The 24,708-nt window shown below is 39.0% G+C and overlaps 1 protein-coding gene across 1 annotated transcript in view; it reads right to left on the bottom strand.

Moving 5' to 3' along the window:
- zgc:153039 (uncharacterized protein LOC767698 homolog) overlaps positions 1 to 24,708 on the bottom strand; it is an 83,857-nt gene that overhangs the window by 44,532 nt on the left and 14,617 nt on the right. Inside the window, 2 exon segments of the mRNA XM_052018532.1 lie at positions 3,602 to 3,680; positions 6,627 to 6,784. Coding sequence (XP_051874492.1) covers positions 3,602 to 3,680; positions 6,627 to 6,784 — 237 coding nt within the window.

Genomic DNA, 24,708 nt, shown 5'->3' on the forward strand with positions numbered 1-24,708 from the left:
CTATGTTCCAGGGGAAAAAAGCCCCTGTCTCTCCTTATAGCTCAAGCCCTCCAGTCCTGGTAAAATCCTTGTGAATCTTTTCTGCACCCTTTCCAGCTTAACGACATCCCTTCCTATATCAAGGCAACTAGAACTGCATACAGTAGTCCTAAGTGCAGTCTCACCAACATCTTGCAAAGCTGAACATGATGGTCCAACTCTTGTCCTCAATGCCCAGACCAAAGGCGGCAAGCATGCCATACGTCTTCTGCACCACCCTGTTTATCTGTGTCTGAGAATGCTATGACAATGGAAACTGACATTCCAGATAAAATGGATCACTGAAGAAGTACATCTGGAAAAAAAGGCATTGGCCCGAAACGTCAACTCGGTTTCTTCCTCCACAGATGCTGCCTGCCTCAAGTACTCCCAGCATTTTTTAATTTCAGATTTCCTACAACTGCAATTTGCTTTTCAATTACATTAATGCAAATTGTACTTGACTAAAATGGAATCTAGAAAAAAAAGCTGAGCTCTATTTCAAACTTTTGACCACATGAAAGATTTATGTACATGAATAATTCGGTATACAGCAACAGATAATTATCTCATTGCTCTCTGTATCATGAAATGATCCTACCTTTCCATTTTAGGGTCAGAATAGATCAAACTCATTAAAATAAACACTTTGCCGGGCCATTCATGCCTTCATTTGCACTGTCACAAAAGCTTTTATCAATCTGCCACAGCATTCTTCCTTTCATCTTGATAAACAAGAGATTTGAATTGAAACCTCGGGAGGCCTTCGGGGGGACTGACACTTTCAACAAGGTCTGGTGAATTATTTCTGATCTGTTGAAAGTGGGTAGCTTCCCTCCAGCTAATAATTATTGGCTGTCACTGAAATCACTGAACTCATCTTTAGACCCACAAATTCTTTTTCCTCTTCCACGGCTGCAGATCTCAAATTTTTGTTTAAAACATCATCTCATTCTATCAGAAAATTAATTCCCCAAATGGGCAATAATGTCATTTTGTTGCATGTCATGGGAACAGCAAAATGCTCTGACTAGGGGAGAGTGTAGAGAGGAGAGTGGGGCACTCCCTGGGAATACAGGTGAGGAAATAACAAGCTCTCATTCATTTAAATTACTGCACCAAGAAACAAAGGCTGTGGTTCTGCAATCTTGTGACAAGCCAATTCTTATCAATGCTATTTCACAGTGAAAGTGCTTGATTAGATAGTCAGCCTGTAATATTTGTTTTTTTTTTTTACCTAAGGTGTAGAATTTTACACATCAGGAAGGTGCTCAATCAGCAGTGTCAATGTCTGTGCAAGGCTTTTTGCTGGAACAATCCAAGAATAATCCCACAGCACTGCTCTCTCCCTCTGATTCTGCATCTTTCCCCACTTTGAATACTTATTCAGATTTCCCACAAGCAGCAATGGTCTCTGCTTCAACCACTCCCCGTGACAATGGCATTTCATGCTCCAATACCACTGTGAAAATAGATCTTTCTTAGACTCACTCTTGTTAAGTTTGAACATAAGGTGTGCTGAAGCTCCAAATTTCCTTTCAATGTAGGAGGCAGCCATTCAGCCTATCAAATCTTTGCAGGTTCTCAGGGGCATCCTCATTTCCCCAGCTGGAAACCACATGGTCACAAGAAGAAGATGCAAAATCTAAACAGACAGTACCCAAGGTCAAGACTGAATCTGGGTTTATTGGTGCTGCGAGGCAGCAATGCTACAGCTGCAGCACCCTGCCCCACATACAAGAAGCTTAAATTGACAATCCCTTGTCACAAGTTTCCCAACGTGAGGAAAAAGATTTCTTGATTCATTCTACCAACAATCTTTAATCAATAAACCCTATTCCACCTTTTCTTTGATCCAGTGAAAATCTCAAATCTCCCATCGTGACTATAGCTCCCCATATTTGGTGACACTCTGTCAATTGCATTCAACCTTCAATAAAAGCTAAATTTGGAATCAGTACAAGATCCATTTGTTATTGATATTCACTTGCTCAATTTGATAAATATTGTTCTATCAGAACTAAAAATGATCTTAAGTATTTCAATCATTCAACACCTTTTAATTTTATCCTTTTACCATAGATCACAAAGGAGTCAAGTTCTTTATGATAATGACTCACTCTGTGATAATTACTTCATTAAATGTAAGATTAACCACTTTATCAATCCAATTTTTAAAAAATCCTATCGACTTCTGGCAGCATTAAACCTCCAATAATATGAAGTGCCTTTTACTCAAAATATTTCCTTGTTCACTTTGGCTCCTGAACAATACATTAACATTGGAGGCAATCAGCCTAATTCATGGTATGAGAGGGTTGTCCTATCACAAAAAGGGTAAAATTGTTTGACCTTTATTCTTTGGAGTTAAGAATAAGTAGTGATCTTATTGAAACATACAAGATCCTAAGGGCATGACGGGGTAGATGATGAATGATAGCGACTGGTCGGAGCCTCAAAAGAGGGATTACGGTTACTATACAAGGGGGCAGTCGTTTAAAATAGAGATTCATAGGAATTTTCTTCTCACAAAGGATGGTGAATGTCTAGAATTCTTTATCTCAGGAGAATGTGGAAGTGAAATCAAATGGAGGCATTTCAAGAGATGGCAGATACTTTTTTTGAAAGACAAGGGAGTAGAGGATTATGTGGAAATGGCAAAGGAAAGTTGAGGCCAGGGACAGATTAGCTATGATCAGGGCGAGCTCAAGAGGCCAGCTGGCCTACATCTGGTTCCTGTTTCTTCTGTTCACAAAAATTTATTTCTATTACTCATCTACTTCTTCATTCAGAAGTATTCTGAAAAGGGGGAGAAAAAGTCACAAATGCTACATTCAAATAATGACCAATACAAACAATAGAGTTTAATTTGTTTAGATCTTCATACAATTGATCCAAATTTAATGTCGAGATCATTGCAGATTATCTCCCAGGATTTAAATCCAGACATGGCCCTCACAAAGCTGATGTCTCAAAACATCACTGTGGAAAACTGCATACTGGGAGACTTCAGGGGGAAAAAAAGTGTTTTCTGGGCTGGTGTCCAAGGGCCTATCAATTGCAACCTTGAACTTCCTCTGTTTAGCCGAGAGAGACTAATGTACCAATTAAAGAATATTTATTCTGCAGCAAACAGATAGGATAGATATATAGATATATATCTATTTGTGTATATTTATATATTATATACACATACATACACACACACATATGCGTAACAATGCAGTCTAATTTACTTCCGTTTTGTCCAAAATGTTTCATGGTACACATAATTTTGGACAACTAGCTCTTCAAATACTGGACTGACAGTTACTGAAATCTTCCATTAGGCTTAAGTAAAATTTATCTTTTGGTTGCTCAAACAGGGTCCATAATAAAATCAAAGTGGAAAATTGATCGAAATCAATCTTGTACAAATTGCTCCACATAACAAAATTTCACAGTTTGCCAATCTTGAAACAATTCAACAATCTGTGGATCAAATGATATTTCTCCCTCAGAAGATAGCAAAACAATTCTGTAGATATTTCAATTTCTGTGCGACATTGATTACATCAAAACAAACCAAACTGAAAGTACCTGCACTAGCATCCACGATATCAGAACAGCAGCCCAGGGATTTCCACTTCGTGAAGTTTTCTTTGCAGGCATGAGAAGTTTATCTAAAATGTGGAAAATAATAATGTTAACCTATTGATCAGATTAATCAGAAAAAGACTAGCAATAATTCCCTGATATTTAAATGTTTTGTTAGATCAGCATTTAAACAATGTATCACGTTACAAAAGACATTGCAGTCATCAATCATGATCCCATCCCCCACCACCCCCACCCCACCCCCCCCCCGAGGATTTCTCCTTGTTTTGCTCAACCTGAAAATAAAGTCTCTGCTAAAATACAATGAAAGGATTTCAGTAAATGAGACTTTGTTTATCTGCAGATGCTTAATATTACATAGTTTCAGGAGATATTAATTACAAGGCAGTAGTTCAATCAAGATGTTCACTTTATCGTGGTAAAAACTGAAATCTCTCTCAAGTTACTCTTGGACAAGAACAGTTGTACCCCTCTAGATGGATTCCGTTTATTAAAAATTTCTTATTTTGTGTAACATCTTTAAAAACTGAATTGAAAAGCATGGAGTTTTATTAACATCCAATAGTCTGGGAAATCTGTTACATGACACCACCTTGCATGTGGATTAATGGAGTTTGACAGTAGTCTATATGGTTCAATAATGAGAGTTCTGAATTTACTTTGGATTAAGGTGGGTTAAATTGATTAAATGGCGAATTTTGGAAACAGTAGCTTCCACTGAATTAATTTGCAGTGGTTATTAACAATGTTTGTTTCACTCTTTAATTTAGAAACATTACTGTAAATGTTAAAAGCATTTTTGAAAGGCTCATGGTTATTTATTATCAGTGATTAAACCACTAATTGCGAGAGGCAACGGTCCTTGTGAAGCTAAAAGCTAATGAAGAGTATTCAGAATAAGGTTACAGTGTCAAATAATCATAGTTAATGACAGGAATTAAAATCAAAAGTGATCACAGCTGGTCCAGAATCTCACCCCAGGTGCAGAGGAAGGTAATATGTCATCATATGTAATGGTTTAATGGAGCACCATGAATCAATCCAAGCAAAAATGCCTTGTTTACTGTCCTCTTTTGGGACATTCCTCAAAAAATTCCATTCTTTTCATTCTTCACTATCTTTGTGTCCAGCAGAAAGGTTGCACGTTTGATTCAATTCACCCAAATAAGTGATCTTACATTACTTACATCAAATCTGGGGCGTCATCATTTAGAGTTAGCCATATTCACTTCAAATATCACAAAAATTTATAACATTGTTTAACTTTTACAACTTGTTTCCTTGTTGAAAACAGCATTTTATAATCAACAAGCAATTTCATAGAAGAAGGATAACAAAGGCTTGACAAGTATTTCCTTACATCGCATCAAAAATAATTGCAGCTTTAATTTGAATGGAGACTTGCAGAATAGGTAAGAAAACATGCTGTAAAAATATACATGATCACAACTAACTACGCAAGCAGGAGACGAAGGGGCAGGAGGGCATAAAAGCCAAAGGAGAGGCAGCCTTTCTCCAAGCGTTTGTCCACCATTTTAGTATTTCTTTTGATCTGGGCATAGTGGCATTGCTGGCTCAGTGGGGGGAACCGAAGTCCGTACAGATTACTTCTTTTAATTAGAAAACAAACTACTTCCAAGAACAAGATGAATTCCATTGTTTTTAAATAACGTTCAAATCATTCTGGTCAGAATGTCCTAATCCTTCAGCAGCATCCAATATTATGATGACATGTTCATGATCTAAGCAGTCATAGATCCATTGCATTTCTGCTTGCATTGCTGTTATGATGTGTTCTCCAATTGCAAAGTCACAGTCAGTGCTCATCTAGTTACTTCGTAAATGTTGTGCGAGTCTTTGCCTCCACCACCCGAGGCAGTGCGTTCCAGATTCCAACCACTATGCCCTCTCGTTTAGGCACATCTATTAATGCAGATAATTTTTTTTTTTAAAAAACTGTCTATCCTTTCTACATCCCTTAATTTAGTATACCTCAGTTAGGTGGCCCCTTAATCTCTCCGCTCCACAGAAAACAAACTCATCTTTCCAGTCTCTCCTCATAACTGAAATGCTTCATCTCAGGCAATATCCTAGTAAATCCCCTCTGCATTCTCTCCAGTATAATCACATCCTTCCTATAGCATGGTGACCCGAATTGAACATAAGTACTCCACCTGTGGCCTAACCAACGTTTTATGAAGTGGGTACACAACCGCTCTATTCTTTCATCATATGCCTTCTTCACCACCTTATCTAACATCAGGGATCCATGGATTCGTACAAGAACGTTCTTCTATTCTTCAATATTCCCTATGACGCCATCTTATATTCTCCAAAATTCCCTTGAATATCAGCCCATTTCAAACAATCCTCTTGTGCTAGGAATCAACCCAGTGAGCCTTCATTACATACTTTAGTTTATATTTCCTTAGACCAAAACAGAGGAGCATCATAACCCTATATTAGCCTTAACAAGGACTGTAATAATTTGTATGCTTCAACGAGATCAGCTCCCTAAACACTATTTTCCTAATCTCTAGAGCACGGGCCTAGTCTGGTAAATTTCTCCACAGCCAACAACGTCTCTGCTGGAAATCAATCCATTGAACTTTCCTTCCAGTACAAGTATATCCTTCCCTAGGTAAAAGGCCAGGGGTAAACAACTTCAACATTTACGGTACATTCCTTTTCCCATATTCTAACAAAATATATTACATCACATGTTTCTACACACAACTGAATTTGGCACCTTTCAATATTCTCTTCTAGTCTTTTACAATCCACATACACCTTTTAAAAGAAAATGCAAATATGCAACGATCTGCCTAAAGCTGTACTCAGCTTTAAAGCAAAGTGGTTTCCTGAACAGCGTGCTTTTAGCAAATTTAGTGTAGTTGTGACAAGCAGAAATTCTTGCATAAAAATGTAACTTCAACATCATCTAAATTCTCGGCACAACTTTGATTCCAAACATTCATTTTATAAACAGAAAATAACCTGAAATAACTTGCCAAATATATTGTCCTTGGCAAGAGCATAGAGAATTCTTGATGCTCCAATCAGTGTGCTCATCGCGGCTGACAGAGTTGAAGAGTAGACTCCAATTATGACAAAAGGATGCCAGATGTTAATATCTTCAAGGAAGCCGTAATTATGTTGGAGAAGAAATCTTCAAAAAGAAGGAAATAAAATCACACTTGAAATAGCATGCATACAGGAAACCAACCAAAAAAAATCAGTTTGTCCTACAAAACGCAAACTGCTAAACCACCTGGCACCATTGCTTGGATTTGGTCAGTTTGTAGAAGTAGTTCAATAGGCAGTTGTATAATTAAACAAGATCTAGAAGACAAGGAATACATAGAAATATGCCAGAGTTCATGACGAGAGAAATTTTGTTCTCCTGCTCACTGATTACTTAGAAGGAATAATTTTCACCTCTGCTCTTTTTTTAAGCACAACTCCATAAACACCAGTCATCGAGTCATACAGCACGGAAACAGGCCCTTCGGCCCAACTGGTCCATGCTGACCAAGATTCCCATCTAAACTAATCCCACTTGCCTGCGTTTGGCCCATATTCCTCTAAACCTTTCCTGTCCAGGTACCTGTTCAAGTACCTTTTTAAATGTTGTTAATGTACCTGCCTCAACCACTTCCTCTGGCAGCTCATTCCATATACTGACTGCTCTCTGGGTAGAAAAAGTTGTCCCTCAGGTTCCTATTAAGTCTCTCCCTTCTCATCTTAAACCTATGCCCTCTAGTTCTTGATTCCCTAACCCTGGGAAAAAGACTGTGTGCATTCACCCTATCTATGCCCCTCAATTTTATACACCACCATAAGATTATCCCACATTCTCCTACACTCCAATGAATAAAGTCCCAACCTGCTCAACCTCTTTCCATAACTCAGTCCCGTGAGTCCCAGCAATCATCTTCATTGCCTTCCCAAACACACACTGCTCATGTGTGATCTGCTGCAAAAATTGCAAGAGGATAGCAAGTCATTTGCATGTGAGGTGTGAAGAAAAACAGCCAATTTGCCCTCACCCAATAAACACATACACTTTCCAAAAAGGCAGCAATCTGAAACAGCAATGCTCCCTGGTTTTCCATTTTACTATCTTGTGGCTTCAGGGGAAAGGAAATTGGTACACATGGACTTCCATGACTTGGCAGCCATACTATCAAGGCAACTCATTACCTTAAAATAGTAATAAAAATTGAGAGATTGAAATCACACAGTAATAAGTTACACCATGTATGTACAATGCTTGCATCTTGGCAACATAAACCTCTCAGAATAAACGTATGCAATGTATAGAATGACTCTGTACAAGGTTAGTAAATTCAGCTCAGTAACTTTACTCTGGGAAAACATATTAAATGAATTTTTTGGAAAGTAAACACACCAATCTTAATCAGAATACAAGCTATCAGAAGAACTTAAAATAATTACATTTTCCAACTTCGGTTTTAAAATGCTACAGGTCAGCATTTCTAAGTGCAGCTAATAAAACTAATGAGGCACACAAGGCATTTCCAGGAGAGTGGAGTGTGCCATTCAATTTTCATTATCCTATTTGTGCATCTAAAACTTCATGTATCCAGTCTCCCACGTGGCATGCATACTTATGAACAAAAGGTTTTCATGGCAGGCCATCTGAGATGACTCAACATTACTGTACACTTTTGTGCTGCACATGTCCTGCAAATTGCTTTTGCAACTGGGCTATTGCTTGAAGCAAGCTATAATAAAGACAAAATCCCAATCACCTTTTGTTTTGATTTAACAAAATATATTTTATACATCAATGTGATTTCATTTATTCCGCTCGACATTTCAGCTGCAATGCTTCCTGCAGAAAATAAATGTCTGTGATTGGTATTGCAGACGACATAATGATTACAACCCAGAACAACATTTCTTGATTCTTTTGCACTAACTTTAAACCTGTCTACTGCTGGGCAGGGAAAATAAAAGCATTATTTTTGTATTTGCTTTTCAAACTTTGTGGAATTATTGATTATGAATCAGTATTCATTTTCAGGAAAAAGGTGGAAGAATTGTCCAAATTAATTGCATTTGCTTCATTTCATATTCAAAAATATACAATGGTGCATTGTGGTACAAAAGGTGCTGCAGAAATGTAAACTCTTCTTTCCTGTTTTAAAATATTGTGAAGCAAGCAGATGAGATCAAAGGTAGGATCTTTGTGCAGAACTTTAAAAACAACCTCATACCAAATTACAGTGCTCAGCATCACGAGGCAAGTGGGTCTACCATTTATAGCATCTAAGTGCTGGGCTCCAAATCATCTGATCACAATGTGATTGCCTCTCACTATCCTTTACCTCACTGATTTATAAGCCCAAGTTCCTACTTTTTCTGCACAGGACAACACACTCGGTCCAGAAGTCAGTTCAGTGAATCAACTTCAAGGCAAAGATATTCTTCTTTAATTATGATGTCCAAAACAGGATAAATTACTCCACATGAGGCTCTGCAAGATTTCCTTACTTTTGTACTCCTGCCACCTTGCAATTATACTGTGTTTTCCAAACGCTTGCTGTAGCTACACAATTAGTCGATGCATCTCATCAACCAGCACAACCCCCTATACACGAGTATTTAGCTTTTCATTCTGAAAAAAAATCCTATTCTTCATATCCAAGTGAATAACTTTACATTTCCCACATTATACTTCATCTTTCACCTCCTTGCTCACTCACTTAATCTGGATCACTTTGCTGCCTCCCTACACTTTCCTCACAAATCACTTTCCCATCGTGTTCATATCGAGAAACAAGAATGACTTACACCTTGTATTTTCATGACAATGATATAAAATATGTAGAGCCAAAGTCCAGTACTAACTCCTGTAGCACCCCAGTAGCAAGTCTGTCAACCCAAAAATGACCTGGCTGGATCCACTGTGTCTTTGATCCATAGGTAGGTCAGTTGGGCTGTTGACCCTGCTCTGTCATTTGAAAAGATAGTGGCAAGATCCCATCTTGGCTTCAACACCAGTTTATCATGCTCTCCCCATACCCCTCCATTCACTTAGAGTTTAAATATTCTGTCAATTTCCTCAAAAAATATATTCAATGATTCATAAGAGAATCCATACAAAATTGTCAGAAAAAAAAAATCAGCAGGTTTGGGAACAGTTTAGAATTCAGCAAAAGGGGCCAAAAGGATTAAGAGAAGGAATACAGGGTATGAGAGTAACCATGGACAGAAGAGTAAAAACTACATATTTGTAGAAACTTTCACAGTTAAAGATAAAAACATTGAGAGATGACAAATGCGGGTTCCTTAAAGACAAAAAAGGAGGAAATTATAATTGGGAACAAAGAAATGGCAGAACAATTAAACACATACTTTGGTTGTGTCTTCAGACAGGGAGGACACAAATAACTTCCCAAATGCATTAGGGAGCCAAGTGTCAAAAGAGAGATAGAGAAACTGAAGGAAATCAGTACTATTAAATAAATATTACTAAGGAAATTAATGGGCCATAGGCTTACAGCCCCCAGTGTCTGATAATCTACATCCGAGAACACTAAAGGAAGTGGCCTGAGAGATAATAGATGCATTGATGGTCACCTTCTGAAATTATTTAATCTCCAGAGCAGTTCCTACAGATTGGAGAGTGATAAATGTAAACCCACTGCTTAAAAACAAAATCAAAAACACAGGAAATGGCAAATCTGTTACTCTAATGGATACAACTATGTTCAACAGTAGAGCAGGCCTCAAACACTAAACTCCTGCTCCTGTTACCACATTTCTTTAACTCATTTCTCTGGGATAGAGAATTCAGTTGATTTCTGGACCTCATAGATGAAATTCCTCCATCTTAAATGTCCAACCCCATATTCTTAAACTGTGCACCCAAGTTCTAGATAACAGCACTAGGAGAAACATCCTTTCAGTATCCACACTGCAAATCACTCTCAGAATCTTGTATGTTTCAGAGAGATCTTCTTTTCTGTGATGAGTGCAAGCCCAACCTTTCTTCATATCTCATCCATTTTATCCTAGGAATCAATCAATTTAACCTTCCTTGTACTGCCATGTTTGCTTCAAACTCACTGGAACCCCGTTTCTGTGCTCCCTTTAAATTCACCGGGTTCACTGGAAGATTTATTTGATCTCTCAGTAACAGCTTAAAACAAGTGAATCAAAAGAGGGTTAGGATATTAATAAGAGTAATATCCAATAGTCCAGAAAATCTGCCAGTTCAGCACCAAAGTCCCGAGGGTGCTAGATTATCAGAGTTTTACTGTAATTTGCTTTCTAGTTCTTCTTCCCAAAGTTCCCACATTATACCCCATATGCCCACTCATAATCTACTGATATCACTTTAGAGGCTCCTTGTTTCCTTCTCAAAACTTGTTAACCCAGCTATCTGTGTATCAATAATTCATTTGTTATGTTACCACCACCTACCTCCCAATTCCAGAAGCCTATAAAAAGGTACCTTTTATGCACTATGTTTTAAACAAAGTTTCCGAAAATCCAAAATTTTGTCTGAAATCATGTTGACTCTGCCTATGTTACATCATGATTTTAAGAGCTTTATTATTATAACAACTGGTTGATTCTAGCATTTTGCTTGCAACAGATGTCAGGTTAACAGTTCTAAGTATACTTTTCCTCCCTCTCTTATGAATATCAATGTTATATTTACTACTTTTCAATCTGTAATGGTTGCAGAGTCTAGGAAATTTTAGAAGATTGCTAATATTTTTGCTGTACATTGTTCAAGGAAAGAGGAACAGAGTCCAACTGTACTATTTGAAAAAAAAAGAGATCATCCAAATTTCTAGAATCATTAGTGAAAATGTGGCTACATCAAATATTACCTGAAATATAAGATAGATACGAAATACAAGCAAAGATAGATGTGGGTAAGAGCTGATTGTTTAGTAATGCTCAGAACATGCCAACTGACTTCCAGCAATAAACTTATCAATGGGTAACGTACATTAATTACTCTAGAATTTAGGTGAAAAATGTTGATAACAATACAATCAAAAAGACTTTCTTTGTATATTAAAGTCTAGTGAAATTACATTGAGTTGAAATCCACAAGGCAAAAAATCTTTACAATGAGAATATTCTTCCTGTAATATGCCAACAGAACAACCTTACTCTTCCTTTTTGTAACTATTTTAGAGATGGGGGCATGAACTTTTTCTTCGTGGTTCACTGACATTCAAGATTTGTCACAGCTTGTTCAGCTACAGTTCAAACTGTGGAAAAAAAAGCAAACTTTTTGGGAAATTAATCTTTAAAGTCATTCAATCAGGTGCAACAAGCTTTTGCTTTCTAAAAAATAATTAATGCTAATCAGTTGAAAATGGTTCAAGCTGATTTGCATCACTTTACCACTTGTTTGCCACAGCAGCAACTTTATTTAAATTGGCTACAATGCTAGAATTTGAATTAACTTGTAATCTTAAATTAAATTTAATGTAGAAAAAGAAATCAGTTAAACATACCAAAACAAATGGATTTACCCACACAAATAACCACAATTCTTGGTGATGATTCAGCAGTTCTTTATAGCAAAAGCATCATATCAAGATTAAACCTTAACTATTAATTTTTTTTAAAAAGCTCTTCCTCCAGGACCACTCAAAATAATGGGTTAAGAAAGCAAGATTTTATGAGTTGGGTTTCACTGTATACATTTTGAATCTGCTATGGTGATCTGAAGACAGTTTAATTCTTCACAGTTTGACTCTGAACAATAGCAAACAAATTCTCAACATTTGTTCCAGTGACTTAAAGTAGATGCAAACAAAGTTAAATATTGGCATGCATCTCAAAACAATCACCAACCAACATCACACTGCAAAGCAAATGAACAACAAAAACAATGCTGATGGCTATTAATAATTGGGATTTATTATGTTCAAGAGACGTTCAGAGTTTGTCGCAGAGGCTGAGCAAGGGGAGGTGGTGGGGAGAGAGCAGGCACAGATGGGCTTAAGGGCAAGGCAGGGATCAAAGTAGCTTTTCAGCAAAATGAAATGTTAAACTACAGCAAATATGTTACTTACATTTTAACATGAAACCATCAAGTCCAAAACAAAACATCTGTATGGAAAAAAACACTGGTCAAACTGTCCAAGGTGAGGCAAATCTCATTTTATTTCTGCAATTGAAATCAATACCCATTTGCCTGAACTGACAAAGATGGATTGATTGCTTCTTTAATTTATTTTTCTTAAAACTGAATACAGTAGCTTGGTGTACAAAACACTGACCGACAGTAGTACTGGTACAAAGAAGCAAATACCACATCACATTCCACATCCCAAGCAGTGGATTACAGATGGAAATCAATTGCAAGTATAGTTTTCTGCCATTCCCAGTGCTGGTTAGTATAGAGTATCTTCCCTTGTAACGTTACACGGCCAAGGAATACAAGATGAGCTGGCAGCAAAGCAGAAGTATCGCTTTTCTGCTGTTTATTTAACTTATTTAAACACCTGCAGTACAATGTTCAAGTACAATTGTACTTTTTCAATTGGCAAGCAATAACATAAGTGTAGAAATTTTGACCTGAACTAACTCATGTACCTCAGCAAATGAGAATATTACTCATGTGGACTGGGTAAATACTGCCAGCCTTCCTATAAGTTCATCATGAAGAATTTTATCTCTATGGTCAAGGCTTATTTATTGCTGATCCCTAATTTCCACCAAGAGGGTGGTGATAAGTGCTGTGGACCAGTAGTAATAGCAGAACTATGCCCATCACATTTTGCAAACTCCACACCTTGCTAATTCATCATTATTACTAAATCATGCCAGAGAACCAACTTTGGTTCAAGAGGAGTACAGAAGAGCATGGCAGTAGCAGTATCTGGCCCTGGCCTACCTAATAATGAACTGCTAATCTGGGGAAAATATTGTGGGCATACATGCATGCTGAACAGTGGGAAACAGGGTGCAACAGTTAAGTAACCTTGCAACACAACAGTAATTAATCTTCCCTCAATTCTGCTTTCAGCCTCGGTTGTTTGGAATGAGATTGGGAACAGAATGGTTATTACTAAACCCAAGTTGAACGCAGTGTTCCATTTGTAGCCAAGTAAATGACATCTTGTAACACTGCAATCCTTTTCTCTGTTCCTCGCTAATGGGCAAGTAAGAGATCCAACTGGATGTGTCTTGCTTAATAGGGACAGGCCGTCATTGGGCAATTTTCCCTTGGTTGGGTAGGTGTCAGTGTTGTTAAGATCAAACAAATAGCAGTTATCATTATACGAGCTTTCAGTCCTGTTCCATCATTCAGTTTGTTCATAGTTGATCCTCTGCCTTATCCTGTTTCTGTTTGAACCCCAGTATGGTTGAACTGTACTGGGGCAGCTTGGCCAGAAGTCAGCAGGTTCTGAAGCACGGGTCTTCATTACTACAATAGGATGTTGTCAGGCTCCACTGCCTTTGCTGTATCCACTGTATTCTCTTATTTATCATAATTAAATGCCATGCATTCATTGTCTGAAGCCTAGCTTCAATACTGGTAGGAGGCTTGACAAGGTAAATGCAAAGAGGCCATTTCCTCTTGTGGGAAAACTTAAAACCAATGAGATGAAATTTTCTGAGGGTTGAGTTTTCAGAAGCCCCTTCCTCAAAGGTGGTTGGAAGCAGGATCTGTTAATATTTTTAAGGCAGAGTAGATACATTCCTGATTAGGCAAGAGGTTGAAAGGTTATCACCGTACATGGGTGTGTGGAACTGGGCTTGCTACAGTCAGATCACCTGTGATCTGACTGAATAGCAGTGTTAGTTTGAGGGGCCAAATTGGATCATTCTTTGCACTTCTGGCTCATACTGACATCGAGGATGCAACAATATCTAGAGCCTCTTCCCAGTAATTGTTCAATTGTCTACCAGTATTCATTGTTAGCAAGTTTGAGAATGACACCAAAAGTGGTGGTACAGTGCATTATCTAAGATTACAACAAGATCTAGATCAACTGGGAAAGTGGACCAAGGAATAGCAGACAGAAGTTAAGTAGGACAAGTGTGAAGTGTTTCATTTTGGGAAGTTAAATCATGGCAGGATTTACATAGTAAATGGAAGGACACTGGAGAGTATTGTAAAACAGAAAGACCTAGGGGTACAAGTACACAGCTCCCTGAAAGGTGGGCAGGATGGTGAAGAAGGCGTTTGTCATGCTTGCCTTCAGTTAGGGCATTGAGTACAAGATTTGGAAGGTCTTGTTACAGCCGTACAAGACATTGGCGATACCGCACTTGGAGTATTGTATGCTGTTCTGGTCGCCTAGCTATAGGAAGGACGTCATTAAGCTGGAAAGATTCACAAGGATGTTACTGGGACTGGAGATCTTGAGTTCTAAGGAGGTACTGGATAGGTTGGGGCTTTTTTTCCCCACATGGAGCAGAGGAGGCTGAGGGGTATTTAAAATCATGACGGGCATAGATAGGGGGAATCTTTTTCCCAGGGTTGGGGAGTCTAAAACTAGAGGGCACAGTTTTAAAGGTGAGAGGGGAAAGATTTAAAGGGCACCCGAGGTGCAACTTCTTCCACACAGAGGGTGGTGGGTATGTGGAACAAGCAGCCATAGGAATTGGTAAAGGCGAGTACAATTACAACCTTTAAAAGACATTTAGACAGGTACATGGATAGGAAAGGTTTGGAGGGATATGGGCCAGACACAGGCAAATGGGACTAGCTCAGGTAGGCAACTTAGTCAGCATGGACGAGTTGGGCTGAAGGGCCTGTTTCTGTGCTGTATAACTATGACTCTACAACTACGTGCAGCAGGAATCCCAAGGCTTGATCTGATAGGTGGTTGTGGCTTCACTTAGGTCTGTCATAGCATTCTCCTTCAGCTGTTTAGCATTACATTTATTCAATCTCTGCTTGTCTTCTCCCTATTACAGGCCTTCCTTTTCATTGCCCCCATCCATCCAACTCTTCCTCCACATCTTAAAATCAGTATTATTTCTAAATTTTCACAGTCTGATGAAAGATTGTCAAACATTAAAGTACTCTCTCCACTGATGCTGCCTAACCTGCTGAGTATTTCCATCAATTTGTTGTTACTTCAGATTTTCAGCATCTGTAATAATCTTGTGCTTTAGGTTTAAAAATAAACAAACTGACTCCAATGAATAGTCAGCGGCCTGAAATGCAAAGTCTGCCTTTCTCTTCACATGCTGCCTAACCTGTTGAGCAGTTCCAACACATTTCCAACATCTATTTATTTTGCCTTTGAACTAGAACAGAGTATTTTAAACAATTCAGAGCACTATTAAACAACTCAAAGCACAAGCACTCCTAAAGATTTTTAATTTCAAAAATGTATTAAGACAATTTTCCATCATGAATCAATATTTGCTTTATAAATTCATCAACACATCATTTAGTTACTAATTTTTAAGCACAAAACACATTCCTTAATTAACATTTTAATTAAGGCCCAGGAGAGTTGGAGCAGCGGGTCCCTAACAGGTAAGGACAGAGTATTTAAAAGTGTTGATTGGTTGATTAGAGGGAGTGAGTACTTGAGATAATTGGCAGGGACAAATATGAGGAGGGGTAACTGTAGAGGAGCAGCCAAAGTGTGAATGGCTCAGGGTAGGAGTGGAGCTTTAAGGCTTTGGTGAGCAGAGGATGAGTTTACTCCCAGTGAGGTAAGGCTGGGTAAGTTCCTTTAATTAATTTAATTAACTTACAAGTAGGTAATGAAGGCAGAAGTTAGGGTAGTTGTGTGCTCTGTATGCAGTATGTGGGAAGTCAGGGACAGAACACTTGTCCCTGATGACTACACCTGTAAAAGGTGCATCCAGCTGCAGCTCCTGACAAACTGAGTTAGGTAACCGGAGCTGGATGAACTTCAGATCATTCGTGAGGCAGAGGCAAAAATAGACAGGAGTTTCAGGGAGATAGTCACCCCTAAAAGTCATGAGGCAAGTAGCTGGGTGACTGTTAGGAAAGGAAGACTGAAAGAGCAGAGCACCCCTGTGACTGTTCCCATCAACAATAAGTATACTACTTTGGATACTGCTGGTGGGGATGATCTACCAGGGATAAGTTGAAGTGGTCACGTCTCTGGCACCAAGACTGGACCCTCAGCTCAAAAGGAAGGAAAAGAGGAGAGCAGTAGTGACAGGGGATTTGATAGTTAGGGGGCCAGATAGGAGGTTCTGTGGGAGAGATCGAGAATCCCAAATGGTCTGTTGCCTCCCTAGTGCCAGAGTCTACGATATCTCAGATCGAGCTCTCAATATTCTCAGGAGGGAGGGTGAGCAGCCAGATGTTGTGGTCCATGTAGGGACCAATGATGTGGATAGGAAGAAGGAGGAGGCCCTGCAAAGAGTTTAGAGAATTAGGTGCAAAGTTGAAGGACAGGACCTCCAAGGTTGCAATCTCAGGATTGTTACCTGTGCCATGTGCTAGTGAGACTAGAAATGGGAAGATAATGCAGCTAAATACATGGCTAAGGAGATGGTGCAGGAGGGAGGGCTTCATGTTTCTGGATAATTGGGCTTTGTTCCAGGGAAGGTGGGACCTGTTCCGAAGGGATGGTTTGCACCTGAACTGGAGGGGGACTAATATACTCACGGGTAGGTTTGCTAGTGCTGCTCTGGGGGGCTTTAAACTAGATTTGCAGGGGGGAGGGGAACCAGAGTGCTAAAGCAGATAGTGAGGTGGAGGAGGATAAAAGTCATGCGAGGACTGCAGGTATAGACAGAAATCAAAGGTTTGTACATGATAGAAATGTTCTCAGGTGCATCTATTTCAATGCAAGGAGTATTGTAGGTAAGGCAGGTGAGTTTAGGGTGTGGATTGGCATGTGGGATTACAACATTATTGCTATTAGTGAGACTTGATTGCAGGAGGGGCAGGACTGGCAGCTTAATGTTCCAGGGTTCTGCTGTTTCAGATGTGACAGGGAGAGGAATGAAAGGGGGAGGAGTGGCATTACTATTCAGGGAAAATATCACAGCTGTGTGTAGACAGGACAGCCCGGAGGGCTCATCTTCAGACTCCATATGGGTGGAGCTGAGAAACAGGAAAGGTGTGACCACACTAATAGAATTGTATTATAGACTGCCCAAAAGTCAAAATTGGAGGAGCAAATCTGTACAGAGATAGCAGACTGATGTAAGAAAGTTGTAATAGTAGGGGATTTTAACTTTCCACATTGACTGGGACTCCCACACTGAAAGGGCTGGATGGCTTGGAGTTTATCAAATGCATTCAGGAAAGTTTTCTAAATCAATATATAGAGGTACCAACGAGAGAGAATGCAATACTTTATCTCCTATTAGGGAACCAGACAGGTCAGGTGACAGAAGCATGTGTAGGTGAACACTTTGGGTCCAGTGACCATAATGTCATTAGTTTCAAGTTAATTATGGATAAGGATAGGTCTGGTCCTCTAGTTGAGGTTCTAAATTGGAGAAGGGCCAATTTTGTGGAAATGAGGATCTAGGAAGAGTGTATTGGGATAAGTTGTTTCCTAGCAAGGATGTGTTCAGTAAGTGGAAGGCCTTCAAAAGGTAAAATTTTGAGTGCAGAGTTTGCATATTCCTGCCAGGATTAAAGGCAAAGTTAACAGGCATAGGGGACCTTTGTTTTCAAGGGATATGGTGATCTGGTTAAGAGGTGTATAGGAGGTATAGGCAACTAGGAACAAATGAGGTACTTGAAGAGTATAGAAAATGTAAGAAACTACTAAAAAAGTAAATCAGGAAGGCAAAAAGACATGAGGTTGCTGTGGCAGATAATGTGAAGGTAAACCCAAAGGGCTTCTACAAGTATATTAAGAGTAAAAGGCTAGTAAGGGACAAAATTCATCCCCTAGAAGACGAGTGGTCATTTGTGTGGAGCCTCAGGAGATGGGGGAGATCTTAAACAGTTTTTGTATCAGAATTTACTCAGGAAACTGGCATAGTGGATATGGACGGAAGGGAAACAAGCTGTAGTGTCATGGAACACAGATTAAAGAGGAGGAGGTGCTCGTTGCCTTACAGTGAATAAAGGTAGATGAATCCTCCGGGCCTGACAAGATATTTCCTTGGACCTTGAGAGAGATTAGTGCAGAAATTGCAGGGGCCCTGGCAGATGTATTTAAAATATCCTTAGTCACAGGTGTGGTGCCAGAGGACTGGAGAGTAGCTCATGTTCCATTGTTTAACAAAGGCTCTAAAAAGTAAATCGGGTAATTATAGGCTGGTGAGCCTGACATCAGTAGTGAGTAAATTATTGGAAGGTGTTCTGAGATCGGGTTTACAAGTATTTGGACAGCCAAGGGCTGATTAAGGATAGTCAGCATAGCTTTGTGTGTGGTAGATAGTGTTTAATGAATCTTGTAGAGTTTTTTCAGAGGAGGTTACCAAGAAAGTATATGAAGGAAAAGCTGTGGCTGTTGTCTACATGGACTTTAGTAAGGCCTTTGACAAGGTCCCATATGGGAGGTTAGTTCAGAAGGTTCAGACACTAGGTATCCATGGAGAGGTTGTAAACTGGATTCAAAATTGACTGTGTGGGAGAAGACAGTGGTAGTGGATGATTGCTCTTCAAACTGGAGGCCTGCGACTAGTGGTGTGCTTCAGGGATCTGTGCTGGGACCATTGCTGTTTGTCTGTATCAATGACCTAGGTGATAAGGTGGTAAATTGGATCAGCAAGTTTGCTGATGACACTAAGATTAGAGGCGTTGTGGACAGTGAGGAAGGCTTTCAAAGTTTGCAGAGGGATCTGAACCAACTGAAAATGGGCCAGAAAATGGCAGGAGAAATTTAATACAGACAAGTGTGAGGTGTTGCATTTTGGAAGAACAAATCAAGGTAGGACATGCACAGTAAATGGTAGGGCACTGAGGAGTGCGGAGGAACAAAGGGATCTGGGAGTTCAGATACATAATTCCCTGAAAGTGGCATCACAAGTAGACAGACTTGTAAAGAAGGCTTTTGGCATCCTGGCATTCATAAATCAAAGTATTGAGTATAGGAGTTGGGATGTTATGGTGAGGTTGTATAAGACATTGGTGAGGCCAAATTTGGAGTATTGTGTGCAGTTCTGGTCACCTAACTATAGGAAGGATATCAGTAAGATTGAAAGAGTGCAGAGATTTACTAGAATGTTGCTGTGTCTTCAGGAGCTGAGTTACAGGGAAAGATAGGACAGGTTAGGACTTTATTCCTTGGAGCACAGAAGAATGAGGGGAGATTTGAGGTTTACAAAATTGAGGGGTATAGACAGTAAATGCGAGTAGGTTCTTCTCAGCTAGATTAGGAGAGGTAAGTACATGGCTTTAGGGTGAAAGGGGAAAGATTTAGGGGGAACTTCACTCAGTGGTGGGAGTATGGAACGAGCTGCCGTCTGACGTGGTAAATGCAGGCTTAAGAATAAATTGGATAGATACATGGATGGGAGAGGTCTGGAGGGTTATGGACTGGGTGCAGGTCAATGGGACTAGTGGAATAAAGTTTCAGCACAGACTAGAAGGGCCAAATGGCCTGTTTTCTGTGCTGTAGTGTTCTATGGTTCTATTTTGACTTGACATCCAGTTACTCATTACTCCAGTTTTCAGTCATAACTAAGATTCTTACATAATTTAACTCAACCACCAGCTTGCTTATCTTGTATACTACTACTTTTGGTATTTATCCCATTTGAAGCTTCCAAAATGTGTACTTGAGATTTCTAAAATAAGTAGATCCTGATGATAAATGAAACAGGACCTGGTGCTCACCTATGTGCTAAAGTTTTTGTTAAAACATTATATCCTAATGCTGCTGCAACCTAATGACATACCAATGTACTGTGCATGGAATGTTGAAATAAACCAGCAAATGGAGCCTCAATCTGAATTTATTGGGGATGCTTCCAAGTGCAAGGAGGAATTTATTTCACAAAAAATAAGCTGGAGTGGCAGAGTTGGATACAATTATTCGGGAAGAGAAAGTAGTCCAATGTACAAGGGTACAGAGTGAGAATAAAAAGTGGTAATTATGATTTGTCCTTTACATTTTTTGACAAATTTTGTTGCCTTGGATAAAACAGCTGAAGGAGGAACACTTATTCTGTGTGCCCTCTTCTGGTCAATCCAAGTAATTCTGAAAATAATTCCTTCAAAACAAGGTAGAGTCAATTGTGGCCAAGATAACTTCCAGCAAAACAAGTTTTATTTGTCTTTTTCCTGAAGTGTAAAAAATTTCATGCAAAAGCCAGATTTCCTGAAATACTTGGAAATTGTTAAAGTCTCTGTAGCCCCTCTGCTCAAATCAAATGCTCAACAAAAACAATGAGCAGAATTTCATAAAACAACTTACAGCTTCTAATACATGGGTAGGTTGACTGCATTGTGTGAGCATATTTTAAACTTTAAATAAAAAGAATGCAGGATTCACTCAGCAGGTCAGGCAGCACCTGTGGAAAGAAGAACTGAGCTAATGTTTCAGGTCACTGACCTTTTATCAAAACAGGGAAAGAAGAAAAATAAGTAGTTTCAAATTGCAGAGAAGATGGGAGGTGGATGGATAGGACAAAGGGGTATCTCTGCTCAAGTGAGGCCAGGGTTGCTATGGGTATACACCATAGAACTCATCCTATAGAGAGGAAAAAGCTGCAAAATAGAGACCTGTGGGACATGCCCAGGTTAGAATGTGTGAATGGAGAGAGAAAGAGCCAATATCACAAATAGATGATTGTAAATGAGGGCGCACAAGAGGGACTGCAGGAGAGAGCATGATAGAGATTTAAGCAGAAGAATTGGAAACAAAGGCCTTGTCAGCTTGAAGTGGGGTCATGCTGATGTTTGGACATCTGGTTACTGATGATGTGGGAGCATAGCTGAGACAACTCTTTACAGCCCTGAGAACATCCCACCATCCCTGAAGCTATAGGAAAACAAACATATTCTGATGTGCCCAAACACTTTAGGATACCCTGTACCAGGGCCAGTCTGGTAAATTGTACAAGTGTAAACACTAATTGCAGACCAGGTGGTTAAGGTGATTATGGAAGCCAGCAGGAATTTGAAGGAATTAAAAGAAACAAGTGATCAACTTGTGGCCAACTAGCTGCAAAGTCAAAGCAATGTCCAGGAGGTAGGTAAAGTGTAAAAAGGTGCCTCAAGATGATCGGCTGCAATAACTCGAGACCAATTGCAGATCCTGAGTCAGGTCCCCTGGTCAGATTGAACCCTGGCCAGTTCATCTACAGCAGGTAATATCCAACTACAAGTAGTGGGGTTTGGAAGAAACTAACTACTAGAGTTAAGCAACTAAAGAGTTAATGAGTCCTGTTTGAAACTACATAGTGAACCTTTGAGTTGTTTGAACTAATGGCAACTAATAAAGTACAGTTATTAAGCAAAGTCATTGTCTGCTGTGTTTTATCATGTGCTGCATTTAATTGGCAAGAAGTAAACCACCGTTCAAAGAAGACAGACATCTGCCAGACAACTGGAAAATCTCAAATACAAGAGAGAAAGTACCTCAAAATGGAATGGAGAGCCTGCAGGGGACAGATTGGGAGGAAGCATAGTTGAGATAACTGTGGGAGTCTGTTGGCTTGTAATGAATGCATGTTCAATAGATCCCTGGACATTGAAGGAATCAAAGGCTATGGGGATGCTGCTGGAAAATAAGAGGTAAAAGATCAGATCAGATTTTAATGAATGTCAAACCAGGCAGGGCCTGATGATCTACTGTTGTTCCTATTTCTTATTACAACACTTTCAATAATCTTGATGTAGTGATGGTAAGCTTAGATGTAGCTTATGAGCAAATTTCATTTGAGAAGCTATTTAACAGAAGCTGATGTGAGGGTACTAGTTACTACATCAGGTAATAACAAAGCCAGTCAGAATTTGAGTGGAATCAAGAGAACAGATGTACACTTCTCAACAGGATGAATAATGACAAGCCAGGTTGAGTTAGGGAAGAAATTAGAGAAACATGGAGAGTTTGAATAGGAAGTTGAGGTGGGCAGAGGGGAAAGGGAAAGTATCTGAATGAAAGGGTTCTACCTTGATGAAGAAATCCACTAGCTCCTTCCACTTGTCATTAGCAAGGATTATGAAGATGTCAGCCTGGATTTTGTTTTTGGCTTCATCTCACATGCAAAACCACCCATAAATTTGCTACTAATTCGGTGATTCACTCAGCATGGCAAGAAAAATGCAGTGTGAAATCAGGATTGTCACACTAGTTGCACTAAATTTGGCTGAAGCATATTACTGGAGAACTGGAAAAATATGTTGCAATTATTTTCTTCAATGTTTTAAGAACATTTACATAAGAAATAATACATCCCTGTCATTATAGACAAGAGGAACAATAGTCAATCTACAGCTTAGATCAGTTAGCACTTGAAATCAAAACTTATTTAACACTTCATCTATAACCCTACAAACAAAGGTAGTATAGAGTGGTTTTAAATTTGCAACAAGAATCACTATTGGTATGATTTTAAACACTGAGCTTACAAGTCATTCAGGTATTACCCATTTAAAACAAGACATTTCTCAAAATATTAAGGATGTTAATGAAATTTTGTTAAGGCCAAACATTCCATTATTTTTCTTTAAAACCAACCATCTAATTCAGTAATGGATAACAAATTAAAATGCAGATGCTGGAATCTGAAACAAACAGAAATGCTGTAAGAACTCAGCCAGGCAAGCAGCATCAGTGGAAAGTGAAACCAGTCATCATTTGATGTGAACACCACCTGAAATGTTGACTGATTTCTTTCCACAGATGCTGTTTAACTGGCTGATTTCTTCCACTATTTCTGTTTTTGTATCCAATTCCGTATGTAGAGCAGTCGTTGCTTTAGCAGAATTTTCACAGAACAAATGAAGGTGACCTACTTAAGTGAGTTACACTAGATAAAAACAAAATGCATTCATCAATTCAAGAATGCTGCATTTCTACAGCAGAATGTAATTGCACTGAAAGGTGGTGCATAAAAGCACAGGAGGTTAAATGTTTTCTTTTCAGGGAGCATAACGATCTGACTGCATTGTGTGAAAATGACTAATGTGCAGCCAGAGTAACGTTTCTTCGCTAATGGCACATGCTTGGCTAAAATTACATGGTATTTGTCACATATTTTAAAGCAATTCAACTTAAAGAATGCATTTCAATTCAGTTTCATTGGAAGAATAACATACAAAGTCACATAATGCAAAATCATTCAATGTTACATCTATTACTTTGCTCATTAGGATTGATGCAATCATGTGAAAATGACTGCTCATTTCTGGATACGCGTGATTTGGCTCCAATTGTCTCAGTGCACTTTGCAGTAGCATCAAGTCAAATTGACCAAAAAAATTCTGGTCCTAACCTCCAAGAACAATTTGCATTTAGTGATTTTTCCAGTATACTTCATATATTAAATGTCACAGTAATCAAGAAAGTCTTGAACAACAAAGGGAGAATAATTGGAATAGGATCCTGTAATCAGGGCTACAGAACAGGAAGTGGGGGAAAGCACCATAGATTAGATTACTTATTCACTACCCAAATGATTTGTCAATCCTAGCTAAATTGACATCAGCTATTCTAGAATAATGCTGGGTTGGGAGGAAAAGGAAGCAAAGGAGATGGTGTTAAACAACAGCAAGAAATTACTTCCAACCTCTTCAAAATAAATCTCTGCTGACATCAGGCAAAGCCAAGTTAGGCCAAAGTACTGGATCCTTCCAACTCCTCAAAAAGACTATTAACATTCAATGAAGCTCACACCTGAATGAGCATTTTAGCAAGATATTGGAAATCATTACTTCCAAACTTGTCTGGCCAGCTTTCAGGAATGAATAAAAACACTAAGCAGTTTTCAGAATTATAGGATCAATGGATCAAATCAAGTCTATGATGCGCTGAGTGACAAATCACAAAGTGTCACTTTGCACCATCATTGGACTCAACATTGAGTCCAATAGCAGACCCTTGGCTTGCTGGCATTCCCAGTATTATTCTGGAAAATCCACCTCTTTGCTCCTACATCAGATGTAGAATCAGAGGCTTCATTCATTTCAATAGGGATTCTCAGCCTAAGATTAGGACAAAGTTACTTACT

The sequence above is a fragment of the Pristis pectinata genome, chromosome 6 (genome assembly GCF_009764475.1).
Source record: "Pristis pectinata isolate sPriPec2 chromosome 6, sPriPec2.1.pri, whole genome shotgun sequence".
NCBI classification, from domain to species: Eukaryota; Metazoa; Chordata; class Chondrichthyes; order Rhinopristiformes; family Pristidae; genus Pristis; species Pristis pectinata.